The 13,419-nt window shown below is 54.8% G+C and overlaps 1 protein-coding gene across 1 annotated transcript in view; it reads left to right on the top strand.

The window, feature by feature from the left end:
• LOC122556851 (soluble guanylate cyclase 88E-like) overlaps positions 1-13,419 on the top strand; it is a 117,653-nt gene that overhangs the window by 55,061 nt on the left and 49,173 nt on the right. Inside the window, exons 5-7 of the mRNA XM_087995053.1 lie at positions 7,735-7,864; positions 8,776-8,922; positions 12,726-12,872. Of these exons, the coding sequence (XP_087851179.1) occupies positions 7,735-7,864; positions 8,776-8,922; positions 12,726-12,872 (424 nt within the window). The remainder of the gene's footprint in view (positions 1-7,734; positions 7,865-8,775; positions 8,923-12,725; positions 12,873-13,419) is intronic.

Raw genomic sequence — 13,419 nt, 5'->3', positions numbered from 1 at the left:
AGGGGTCAGGGACAGAGACAAAGAGCAGGGGTCAGGGACAGAGAGCAGGGTCAGGGACAGAGAGCAGGGGTCAGGGACAGTGACCAGGGACAGGACAGAGAGCAGGGGCCATGGACAGTGAGCAGGCTCAGGAACAGAGAGCAGGGGTCAGGGGGCAGTAAGCAGAGACAAGGACAGAGGGCAGGGATCAGAGACAGTGAGCAGGGGTCAGGGACAGTGACCAGGGACAGGACAGTGAGCAGGGGTCAGGGACAGTGACCAGGGACAGGACAGGGAGCAGGGGTCACGGACAGTGAGCAGGCTCAGGAAGAGTGAGCAGGGTCAGGGACAGAGAGCAGGGCTCAGTGAGCAGTGGTCAGGGATAGTGAGCAGGGGTCAGGAACAGTGAGCAGGGGGCAGTGAACATGGGTCAAGGACAGTGAGCAGGGGACAGGAACAGACGGCAGGGGTCAGGGACAGTGAGCAGGGATCAGGGACAGTGACCAGGGGTCAGGACAGAGTGCAGGGGTCAGGGACAGTAAGGAGGGGTCAGGGAGAATGAGCAGGGACAGGGACAGAGAGCAGGGGTCAGGGACAGTGAGCACGGATCAGGGACAGAGAGCAGGGATCAGGGACAGTGACCAGGGGTCAGGAACAGAGATCAGGGATCAGGGACAGAGTTCAAGAGTCAGGGATAGTAAGCAGGGGTCATAGACAGTGCGCAGGGACAGGGATAGCGAGCAGGAGTCAGGAACAGTGAGCAGGGGCCTATGAGCATGGGTCAGGGACAGAGGGCAGGGGTCATGATCAGAGGGCAGGGGTCAGGGACAGAGAGCAGGGGTCAGGGTCAGAGGGCAGGGATCAGGTACAGAGTGCAGGGGTCAGGGAGAGTAAGCAGGCTTAAGGACAGTGAGCAGGGGGCAGTGAGCAGGGGTCAGAGACAGAGATCAGGTGTCAGGGACAGAGAGCAGGGGTCATGGACAGTGAGCAGGGGGCAGTGAGCATGGGTCAGGGACAGTGAGCAGGGGTCAGGGACAGTGAGCAGGGGTCAGGGACAGAGGGCAGGGTTCAGGGACAGAGGGTAGGGTTCAGGGACATAGAGCAGGGGTCAGGAACGGAGGGCAGGTGTCAGGGACAGAGAGCAGGGATCAGGGACAGAAGGCAGGGATCAGAGACAGAGAGCAGGGATCAGGGAGAGAGAGCAGGGGTCAGGAACAGAGAGCAGTGATCAGGAACAGAGGGCAGGGGTCAGGGGGCAGTGCGCAGGGATCAGGGACAGAGGGCAGGGGTCAGGGACAGTGAGCACAGATCAGGGACAGAGGGCAGTGGTCAGGGACATAGAGCAGGGATCAGGGACAGAGTGCAGGGTTCAGGGACAGTAAGCAGGGCTCAGGAACAGTGAGCAGGGACAGAGACAAAGAGCAGAGGTCAGGGACAGAGAGCAGGGTCAGGGACAGAGAGCAGGGGTCAGGGACAGTAACAGGGTCAGGGACAGTGAGCAGGGGTCAGGGACAGAGAGCAGGGGTCAGGGTGAGAGGGCAGGGTTCAGGGATAGAGGGCAGAGGTCTGAGACAGAGCAGGAGTCAAGAACAGAGGGCATGTGTCAGGGACAGAGAGCAGGGATCAGGGACAGGGCTCAGGGGTCAGGAACAGAGAGCAGTGGTCAGGGACAGTGAGCACGGATCAGGGACAGAGGGCAGGGGTCAGGGACAGAGAGCAGGGGTCAGGGCCAGAGAGCAGGGGTCAGGGACAGTGAGCAGGGACAGGGACAGAGAGCAGGGGCCAGGGACAGTGAGCAGGGACAGGGACAGTGAGCATGGATCAGGGACAGAGGGCAGGGGTCAGGGACAGTGACCAGGGACAGAGACAAAGAGCAGGGGTCAGGGACAGAGAGCAGGGTCAGGGACAGAGAGCAGGGGTCAGGGACAGTGACCAGGGACAGGACAGAGAGCAGGGGCCATGGACAGTGAGCAGGCTCAGGAACAGAGAGCAGGGGTCAGGGGGCAGTAAGCAGAGACAAGGACAGAGGGCAGGGATCAGAGACAGTGAGCAGTGGTCAGGGACAGTGACCAGGGACAGGACAGTGAGCAGGGGTCAGGGACAGTGACCAGGGACAGGACAGGGGGCAGGGGTCACGGACAGTGAGCAGGCTCAGGAAGAGTGAGCAGGGTCAGGGACAGAGAGCAGGGCTCAGTGAGCAGTGGTCAGGGATAGTGAGCAGGGGTCAGGAACAGTGAGCAGGGGGCAGTGAACATGGGTCAAGGACAGTGAGCAGGGGACAGGAACAGACGGCAGGGGTCAGGGACAGTGAGCAGGGATCAGGGACAGTGACCAGGGGTCAGGACAGAGTGCAGGGGTCAGGGACAGTAAGCAGGGGTCAGGGAGAATGAGCAGGGACAGGGACAGAGAGCAGGGGTCAGGGACAGTGAGCACGGATCAGGGACAGAGAGCAGGGATCAGGGACAGTGACCAGGGGTCAGGAACAGAGATCAGGGATCAGGGACAGAGTTCAAGGGTCAGGGATAGTAAGCAGGGGTCATAGACAGTGAGCAGGGACAGGGATAGCGAGCAGGAGTCAGGGACAGTAAGCAGGGTCAGGGACAGTGAGCAGGGGGCAATGAGCAGGGGTTAGGGACAGTGAGCAGGGTCAGGGACAGAGAGCAGGGATCAGGGACAGTGAGCAGGGTCACGGACAGTGAGCAGGGGTCAGGGACAGAGAGCAGGGATCAGGGACAGAGTGCAGGGGTCAGGGACAGTAAGCAGGGATCAGGGACAGAGAGCAGGGGTCAGGGACAGTGAGCAGGGGTCAGGGACATTGAGCAGGGTCAGGGACAGAGTGCAGGGAACAGGGCCAGTGAGCAGGGGTCAGGGACAGAGAGCAGGGATCAGGGACAGAGTGCAGGGGTCAGGGACAGTGTGCAGGAGTCGGGGGCAGTGAGCAGGGATCAGGAACAAAGGGCAGGGGTCAGAAACAGTGAGCAGGGGTAAGAGACAGTGACCAGGGACAGTGACCAGGGACAGGGACAGAGAGCAGGTGTGAGGGACAGTGAGCAGGGGTCAGGAACAGTGAGCAGGGGCCTATGAGCATGGGTCAGGGACAGAGGGCAGGGGTCAGGATCAGAGGGCAGGGGTCAGGGACAGAGAGCAGGGGTCAGGGTCAGAGGGCAGGGATCAGGTACAGAGGGCAGGGATCAGGGACAGAGTGCAGGGGTCAGGGAGAGTAAGCAGGCTCAAGGACAGTGAGCAGGGGGCAGTGAGCAGGGGTCAGAGACAGAGAGCAGGTGTCAGGGACAGAGAGCAGGGGTCATGGACAGTGAGCAGGGGGCAGTGAGCATGGGTCAGGGACAGTGAGCAGGGGTCAGGGACAGAGGGCAGGGTTCAGGGACAGAGGGTAGGGTTCAGGGACATAGAGCAGGGGTCAGGAACGGAGGGCAGGTGTCAGGGACAGAGAGCAGGGATCAGGGACAGAAGGCAGGGATCAGAGACAGAGAGCAGGGATCAGGGAGAGAGAGCAGGGGTCAGGAACAGAGAGCAGTGATCAGGAACAGAGGGCAGGGGTCAGGGGGCAGTGCGCAGGGATCAGGGACAGAGGGCAGGGGTCAGGGACAGAGAGCAGGGATCAGGGACAGAGTGTAGTGGTCAGGGGGCAGTGAGCAGGGATCAGGGACAGAGTGCAGGGGTCAGAGACAATAAGCAGGGGTCGGGGACAGTGAGCAGCGATCAGTAACAGAGGGCAGGGGTCAGGTAGAGAGAGGAGAGTCAGCGACAGTGAACAGGGACAGGGACAGAGAGCAGGGGTCAGGGACAGTGAGCAGGGGTCAGGGACAGAGGTCAGGGATCAGAGACAGAGAGCATGGATCAGGGAAAATGACCAGTGGTCAGGGACAGAGAGCAGGGTTCAGGGACAGTGAGCAGGGACAGTGACAGAGGGCAGGGGTCATGGACAGTGAGCAGGGTCAGGGACAGAGAGCAGGGGTCAGGGACAGTGAGCAGGGTCAGGGACAGTGAGCATGGGGCAGTGAGCAGGGTTCAGGGACAGTGAGCAGGGGGCAGTGAGCAGGGGTCAGGGACAGTGAGCAGGGACAGGGAACAGGGGTCAGGGACAGTGAGCAGGGTCAGGGACAGAGAGCAGGGGTCAGGGACAGTGAGCAGGCTCAGGGACAGTGAGCAGGGGTCAGGAACAGTGAGCAGGGGCCAGTGAGCATGTGTCAGGGACAGTGAGCAGGGGTCAGGGACAGTGGGCAGGGGTCAGGGACAGAGAGCAGGGGTCAGGAACAGAGAGCAGGGTCAGGGACAGAGAGCAGGGGTCAGGGACAGTGAGCAGGCTCAGGGCCAGTGAGCATGTGTCAGGGACAGTGAGCAGGGATCAGGGACAGTGCCAGGGGTCAGAGACAGAGAACAGGGTTCAGGGACAGAGTGCAGGGGTCAGGGACAGTGAGCAGGGGTCAGGGTGCAGTGAGCAGGGACATTGACAGAGAGCTGTGGTCAGGGACAGTGAGCACGGACCAGGGACAGAGGGCAGGGGTCAGGGACAGAGAGCAGGCTTCAGGAACTGAGGGCAGGGGTCAGGGACAGAGAGCAGGGTCAGGGACAGTGAGCAGGGATCAGAGACAGTGAGCACGTATCAGGGACAGAGGGCAGGGGTCAGGGACAGAAAGCAGGGGTCAGGAACAGAGGGCAGGAGTCAGGGACGGAGAGCAGGGATCAGGGACAGAGAGCAGGGGTCAGGGACAGTAAGCAGGCTCAAGGACAGTGAGCAGGGGGCAGTGAGCAGGGGTCAGAGACAGTGAGCAGGGGTCAGGAACAGTGAGCAGGGGGCAGTGAGCATGGGTCAGGGACAGAGAGCAGGTGTCAGGGACAGAGAGCAGGGGTCAGGGACAGTGAGCAGGGGGCAGTGAGCATGGGTCAGGGACAGTGAGCAGGGGTCAGGGACAGAGGGCAGGGGTCAGGGACAGAGGGTAGGGTTCAGGGACACAGAACAGGGGTCAGGAACGGAGGGCAGGTGTCAGGGACAGAGAGCAGGAATCAGGGACAGAAGGCAGGAATCAGAGACAGAGAGCAGGGATCAGGGAGAGAGAGCAGGGGTCAGGAACAGAGAGCAGTGATCAGGAACAGAGGGCAGGGGTCAGGGGGCAGTGCGCAGGGATCAGGGACAGAGGGCAGGGGTCAGGGACAGAGAGCAGGGATCAGGGACAGAGTGTAGGGGTCAGGGGGCAGTGAGCAGGGATCAGGGACAGAGTGCAGGGGTCAGGGACAATAAGCAGAGGTCGGGGACAGTGAGCAGCGATCAGGGACAGAGGGCAGGGGTCAGGGACAGTGAGCAGCGATCAGTAACAGAGGGCAGGGGTCAGGTACAGAGAAGAGAGTCAGGGACAGAGGGCAGGGATCAGAGACAGAGAACAGGGATCAGGGACAGTGAGCAGGGGTCATGGAGAGAGAGCAGGGATCAGGGACAGTGTCCAGGGGTCAGGGACAGAGAGCAGGGATCAGGGACAGAGTGCAGTGGTCAGGGACAGTGACCAGGGGTCAGGGACAGAGGCCAGGGATCAGGGACAGAGTGCAGGGGTCAGGGACATAAAGCAGGGCTTAGGGACAGTGAGCAGGGACAGGGACAGAGAGCAGGGGTCAGCGACAGTGAACAGGGACAGGGACAGAGAGCAGGGGTCAGGGACAGTGAGCAGGGGTCAGGGACAGAGGTCAGGGATTAGAGACGGAGAGCATGGATCAGGGACAATGACCAGGGGTCAGGGACAGAGAGCAGGGTTCGGGGACAGTGAGCAGGGACAGGGACAGAGGGCAGGGGTCATGGACAGTGAGCAGGGTCAGGGACCGAGAGCAGGGGTCAGGGACAGTGAGCAGGGTCAGGGACAGTGAGCATGGGGCAGTGAGCAGGGTTCAGGGACAGTGAGCAGGGGGCAGTGAGCAGGGGTCAGGGACAGTGAGCAGGGACAGGGAACAGGGGTCAGGGACAGTGAGCAGGGTCAGGGACAGAGAGCAGGGGTCAGGGACAGTGAGCAGGCTCAGGGACAGTGAGCAGGGGTCAGGAACAGTGAGCAGGGGCCAGTGAGCATGTGTCAGGGACAGTGAGCAGGGGTCAGGGACAGAGAGCAGGGGTCAGGGACAGTGAGCAGGCTCAGGGACAGTGAGCAGGGGTCAGGAACAGTGAGCAGGGGCCAGTGAGCATGTGTCAGGGACAGTGGGCAGGGGTCAGGGACAGAGAGCAGGGGTCAGGAACAGAGGGCAGGGGTCAGGGACAGAGGTCAGGGATCAGAGACAGTGAGCAGGGATCAGGGACAGTGCCAGGGGTCAGAGACAGAGAACAGGGTTCAGGGACAGAGTGCAGGGGTCAGGGACAGTGAGCAGGGGTCAGGGTGCAGTGAGCAGGGACATTGACAGAGAGCTGCGGTCAGGGACAGTGAGCACGGACTAGGGACAGAGGGCAGGGGTCAGGGACAGAGAGCAGGCTTCAGGAACTGAGGGCAGGGGTCAGGGACAGAGAGCAGGGTCAGGGACAGAAGGCAGGGATCAGAGACAGAGAGCATGGATCAGGGACAATGACCAGGGGTCAGGGACAGAGAGCAGAGATAAGGACAGAGTGCAGGGGTCAGGGACAGTAAGCATGGATCAGAGACAGTGAGCACGTATCAGGGACAGAGGGCAGGGGTCAGGGACAGAGAGCAGGGGTCAGGAACAGAGGGCAGGAGTCAGGGACAGTGAAGCAGGGAATGGGATAGAGAGCAGGGGTCAGGGATAGTGAGCAGGGGGCAGTGGGTAGGGGTCAGGGGCAGTGAGCAGGGGTCAGAGACAGAGGGCAGGGGTCAGGGACGGAGAGCAGGGTCAGGGACATAGAGCAGGGGTCACGGACAGAGACCAGGGTCAGAGGGCCGGGGGAAATATGTGTAAAGTCTTGGGGAAGTGAGCGTGAGATCATGTAACAGTGAACTGGAAGTTGGGGGCAGTGACCAAAGAACAAAACAGGAACAAATCAGTACAGGAACAGGCGCTTCAGCCCTCAGAGCCTGCGCCGACACATTTTGCTCTTCCACACTAAAACTGTCTTCACTTACAGGATCTGTATCCTTCTACTCCCTTTCTATTCACGTATTCATCTGGGTGTTTCTTGAATGCTGCTGTGTGTCTGCTTCCACCATCTCCTCTGGCAGCGCATTCCAGACACTCACCACCCTTTGTGTGAAAACATTGTCTCACACATCTCTTTTAAACTTCACCCCCTGAACCATTGTCCCTTAGTAACGGACCTCTCCACCCTGGGAAAAAATCCTCATACTTTCCACTCTATCCATACCATTCAGAATCTTATAAACTTCTATTAGGTCGCATTCCAGTGAAATCAAACCCAGTCTATCCAACCTTTCTTTCTAACTAAAATCCTCCATACCAGGTAACATCCTGGTAAACCTTTTCTGTACCCTCTCCAAAGCATCCACATCCTTCTGGTAGTGTGGTGACCAGAACTATACACAATATTCCAAGTGTGGTTCTATAAAGCTGCAGCATAACTTGTCTATCCAGGGTTATCCTGCCAACCTTCTTAAACAATGAGACAACATTTGATTATTGGAAGTAAGGGCTAGGTGAGTGTGAGGCCTAGGGCAGTGAGTGAGAGGTCAGGGACAGTGAAAGATAGGTCACGGGGCAGTGAGCATGTGACAGTCAGTACTGAGTTGAAGGCAGAAAGTACAGTTGGTACCTGACCATTGATGCAATGATGACTATGTTGGCCTTGTGTTACAGAATGGAGAGTCTGGGTGCTATGTTTAAGACAGGATTGTACATCAATGACCTCAGTATGCACGATTCGAGCCGAGACCTGGTTCTTGCTGGCACCCAGCAGTCTGAGGAACTGAAGAGAGCTCTCATCCAGGTCAGAGAGTGGGGACTGGTGTCTGTTTGTCTTGGAGCATGGAAGAAGCAGTGTTAATGGCAGCTCGGGGCAGGGCTGGCACTCAGGACATTGGAGGCATGACATGGATGTCAGTGCATTTCAGTGGGTGCTATGGGATATTGGTGGGTGCGGTTGGATTTCGATGGGTGCTGTAGGGTACTGCGGGCTATGTGGTATTTATGAGTGCTGAAGGCCATATCAGACTGGGGGCCCTGTGGTACTGGAGGCAATGGGGTATTGGGGTTGTGTGGTACTGGAGGGTGCTGTGGTACTGGGGGATACTGGGTGCTGTGTGGTGCTGCAGGGAATTGTGTGGTATTGGGTGGTGCTGTGTGGTACTGGGAGGTGATGTATGCTACTGGGGGATACTGGGTACTGTGTGGTACTGGGGGGTGCTGTGTGACATTGGGAGGTGCTGTGTGGTATTGGGAGGTGCTGTGTGGTACTGGGGATGCTGGGTTTTGTGAGGTACTGGGGGATGTTGTGTGGTACTGGAGGGTGCTGTGTGGCACTGAAAGACGCTGTGTGGTACTGGAGGGTGTTGTGTGGTACTAGCGGGTGCTGTGTGGTGCTGGGAGGTGCTGGGTGTTGTGTGATACTGGGGGGTGCTGGGTGTTGTGAGGTACTGGAGGGTGCTGTGTGGTACTAGAGGGTGCTGTGTGGTACTGGGGGCTGCTGGGTGCTGTTAGGTACAGGTGAGTTATAGAGGCCATGAAGTTTTGGGTGCCGTGAGGTGCTGGGAGCCATGTGGTACTAATGTGTGCTGGGGGCTGTGTGATACTGTAGTATTGTGTAATAGGGTTGGTGGCGGTGTTGTCTGGTGTAGCATCAAGTTGTTCAGGTTCCTCACCACGTTCATAGCATCCGTTTTGTTGATTCCATTGTTTCAGGAACAGAAAAAGTCAAGCAAACTTGAGGAGAGCATGAAGATGCTGGACTATGAGATGAAGAAGACAGATGATCTCCTGTATCGGATGATTCCAAAACCTGTCGCTAAGAGTCTTCGGAAAGGATTGCCTTCTGTTAACACTTGTGAGGTCAGCCCATTTGACCAAGATTCCCAAAGGATGTACTCAAACTGTGACTGGGTACACATTCCATTAACAAATGACCCACAAATACTGCCGAGGCAGCACTGAAACTGCCCAAATACTCGCATAACTTGATACTACTCATACATCTCAATACAGCCTGTGTGCCTCGATAATGCCTGGGAATGCTGAGCCTGCCCAGATACTCTGTCCCCGATACTGCCCGGGAATACTGAGCCTGCCCAGATACCTTGTACCCTGATACTGTCTGGGAATACTGAGCCTGCCCAGATACCCTGTACCCTGATACTGCCCTGGAATACTGCACCTGCCCAGATACCCTGTACCCTGATACTGCCCGGGAATGCTGAGCCTGTCCAGATACCTTGTACCCTGATACTGCCCTGGAATACTGCACCTGCCTAAATACCCTGTACCCTGATACTGCCTGGGAATACTGAGCCTGCCCAGATACCCTGTGCCCTAATACTGCCTGGGAATACTGAGCCTGCCCAGATAACCTGTGCCCTGATACTGCCTGGGAATACTAAGCCTGCCCAAATACCCTGTACCCTGCTACTGCCTGGGAATGCTGAGCTGCCCAGATACCCTGTACTCTGATAATGCCCGGGAACATTGAGGCTGCCTGATGCTCTCTACCCTGATACTGTCTGGGAATACTGAGCGTTCCCATGTACTGCCTGTGCACCTTGTTACTGCCTGTGTATCCCAATACTTCCAGTGTACCTTGATACTGCCCATGTACCTCGATACTTACAGTGTACCCTGATATTGCCCGTATACCCCGATGCTGCCTGTGTACCCCAATACTGCTTGTGTACCCTGATACTGCACATGTATCCTGATACTGTCTGTGTACCTTGATACTCCCAGTGCACCCCGATACTGCCTGTATACCCCCATACTGCCTGTGTACCCCGATACTGCCTGTGTACCCTGATACTGCCTATGTACCCTGATACTGCCCGTACACCCCAATACTGCCCATGTACCCCTACAGCCCATGTGCCCAACATTACCCATGTACCCTGAAACTGCACATGTATCATGATACTGCCCATGCACCCCAATATGTCCCACGTACCCAATATTGGCCATCTACCCTGATATTGCCTGTGTACCCCGATACTGTCTGTGTATCCCAAAATTGCCCTTGTACCCCGATATTGCCAGCGTACCCCAAAATTGCTCATGTACTCCAATAATGCCCGTGCATCCCAATATTGCCTCTGTACCTCAGTACTGCCTGTGTGCTCCAATACTGCCCGTATACCCCAATATTGCCTCTGTACCTCAATACTGCCCATGTACCCCAATATTGCCCTAAAGAATTTGATTGCACAGAAGTGGCCATCAGACGATTACATCTATGTTCCTCTTTGTCTCCCCAGTTACCTTCAAATGATCTTCCATGTACCTTTCAAATGGTGTGATGTTTCCTGCCTCAACTACCGTCACAGGCAGTGCATCCCAGAGCCCCATCAACCTCTGAGTGAAAATGGTTTTGCTCAAATCCCTTTTAAATCTCCTGCTTGTGACCTTAAAATTATGCCCCTTGTTACTGATTCTTTCACTGCTGCTTCCTATCCATGCTGCCCCTGTCTTTCATCATCTTATACCCCTGGATCAGATTCCCTCCTCAGCCTTCTTTGCTCCAAAGAAAACAAGCTGAGCTTATCCAGCCTCTCTTCATAGCTGGAATGCTCCATCCCAGGGCATCGTCCTGGTGAATCTCCTCTGCACCCTCTCCAATGCAATTCACATCATTCCCATAAGGTCACTTCGCTCTAGGCAACTGTACAAAGGATATGTTAATACTGCCTGTGTATCCCAGACTTTGATACTGTCTGGATACCCCTACTGCCCAGGAACGCAAACTGTCCAGATACCCTGTACACCAGTGCAGTTTGAGTACCCCAATTCTCCCCCTGTACCCCAAATCTGTCTGGGTGCCCATCGAGGATTCTGTTTCAGTGCACTGTACCTATTCTTCCAGAAATCCCTAAACCACCATAAAATTACTGACAAACTGACCAAGTCCTGAAGGACCACTCTGCCAGGTTGGGCTGTGGCAGATGGTGCACAAGTAAGCAACGTATAGGAGGAGGAAACTCCATGAACATACCCTTCCTGAAAGATGGGAGAGCCCAGCACATTAGTGTGAAAGAAAAGGTGAAAGCATCCACAACAATCTTCAACCAGGTGTACCGGGGCACTAACTGAGTTTAACCTCCTCCGTGGGCCTGCAGTAGCACAAATACCAACCTTCAGCCATTTCAATTTGCTCCATAGATTTGAAAAAACAGTTGGAGGCACTGGAAGCTGCTGAACATATAGACCCTGACACAATAGGACTGAAGACTGGTGCTCCAGAGCATGCTGCACTTGACCAAACACTGACATCTGCCCAAAAAATGTGCAATCAGCAGCATCTGCTCAGCAATAACCTGCTCACTGACGTCCAGTTTGGGTTCTGAGAGGGCCACTCAGGTCCTGTATTTAGTACAGCCTAGGGTCAAACATGGACAAAAGAGTTACTTTCCAGAGGAAAGGTGAGAGTGACAGCCCTTGATATCACGGCCCTATTTGACCAAACGTGGCACCAAGGAGCCCTCGCAAAACTGGAATCAATGGAAACCGGGGGACAAACTCTCTGCTGGTTAGAATCATGCCTGGCATATAGGAAGATGGTTGTGGTGTTGGAGATCAGTCATTGCAGCTCCAGAACATCTCTGCAGGTGTTCTTTGGGACAGTGTTCTAGGCCCAACCAGCTTCAGCTGCTTCATCAATCACCTTCCCTTCATCACCCGGTTAGAAGTGAAGATGTTCGCTGAGGAATGCACAATAGTCATCACCATTCACAACTCCTCAGTACATGCCCAAATGCAGCCAGACATGGGCAATATCCAGGCTGAGGCTGAATAGTAGCAAGAAACATTTGCACCACACAAATATGTGGTAATGATCACCTCCAACATGTAACCTTTGCCCCATGACATTCAAGGGCCTTACCATTACTGAATCCCCCATGATCAACATCCATTCACCAGAAACTTAACTGGACTAGCCACATAAACACAGTGACCAACTACAACAGCAGGTCAGAGGCGAGGAATACAGCGATGTGTAACTCACCTCCTGACTCTCCAAAGCCTGTCCACCATCTCCAGGGCACAGGTCAAGAAGGTGATGGAACACTCCCCAGTTGCTTGGATTGGTGCAGCTCCAACAATGTTCAAGGTACAAAGAAGCCCAGCTGATTGGCACCACCACTGAAGCAGTAGTGTGAACCTCTTACCTGCATGAATTCACCAAGGCTGCTTAGACCTTCCAAACCCTTGACCACAATCATCTAGAAGGACAAAGGGCCACAGACAAAGGGGAACACTACCCCCTGCAGATTCCCATCCAAGCCCCTTACCATCCGTTTCAGGAACATAGTGTTGTTCCTTCAGTGATAGTCGGTAAAAATCCTGGAACACCGTCCCTAAAAGCACCATGATCCTGCCTGCAATGCATGGAATGCAGCAATTCAAGAAGGCAACTCCTCAGGAAAACTCGAGATGGGCAATAAATGTTGACCAGCCAGAAACACCGCACCTCATGAATTAATCAATAATAAAAATAATCTGTTCAAAAGCCTGCATCAGAGGCAAATAGAGAGTATTTGAGAGTCAAAAATACAATGGAAGTTAGAGAGATAGTGAACAGAAAGACAGAGAGTGAGATACGGCTGTCTCAAGGTTCCTGAATGTATTGTCTAATTGTGATGGTTGTCCTTTTGCAGGTATTCCCAGATGTCACTATCCTGTTCAGTGATGTGGTTGGTTTTACTCGGATTTGCAGTCACATCACGCCAATGCAAGTGGTTTCTATGTTGAACACGATGTATACACTGTTTGACACCCTGAGTGAGAAGCACAGAGTCTTCAAGGTTAGTGTTAATAATGGGGGAGTACTGCACAACAATCACATCAACTGCATCATGAAACCACGAAAAATCTTCATTCCAAAACAGCACTCTGCTACTGCAAACCAAAAGCAACTTTCTTTTAAGCAGTTAGGACAGATTCCTGCCTGAGGTCCTGCAATTCATGCGACACTCCTAAATCATTATACCCCTCACTTGGTCACAACGAGGTTAACTTAACACAAGACATCCCTTCCCTCGTGGATACCTTTCTTGGTTTCAATGTAACTTATCTTTTAAAAGATAACCAGGGTGTGGAGGAGTGAGTTTATTAGTTACTAAAATTATGAGGAAAAATAATAATTGGATTCATACAGATTAGAAATGAGAAATGAGGAAACTCATAGCAGCTTTAATGAAGAAAGACAAATCAATCTTTGACTTGTCCATGTGGAATAGAAAGTGAAATGTGTGGTCATTGCATGAGGGATTTCAGGAGTGCTGACCTTGTCAGCTGAACCATTCATAAATCATTGAATTATACAATCCCTACAGTGTGGAAGCAGGCCAT

This window comes from Chiloscyllium plagiosum, unplaced genomic scaffold (genome assembly GCF_037043375.1).
Source record: "Chiloscyllium plagiosum isolate Xiang-an unplaced genomic scaffold, Cpla_swu_hap1 HiC_scaffold_16, whole genome shotgun sequence".
NCBI lineage: Eukaryota > Metazoa > Chordata > Chondrichthyes > Orectolobiformes > Hemiscylliidae > Chiloscyllium > Chiloscyllium plagiosum.
Note: the sequence above shows the minus strand (reverse complement) of the source record. Positions and strands in the feature narration are given on the sequence as shown.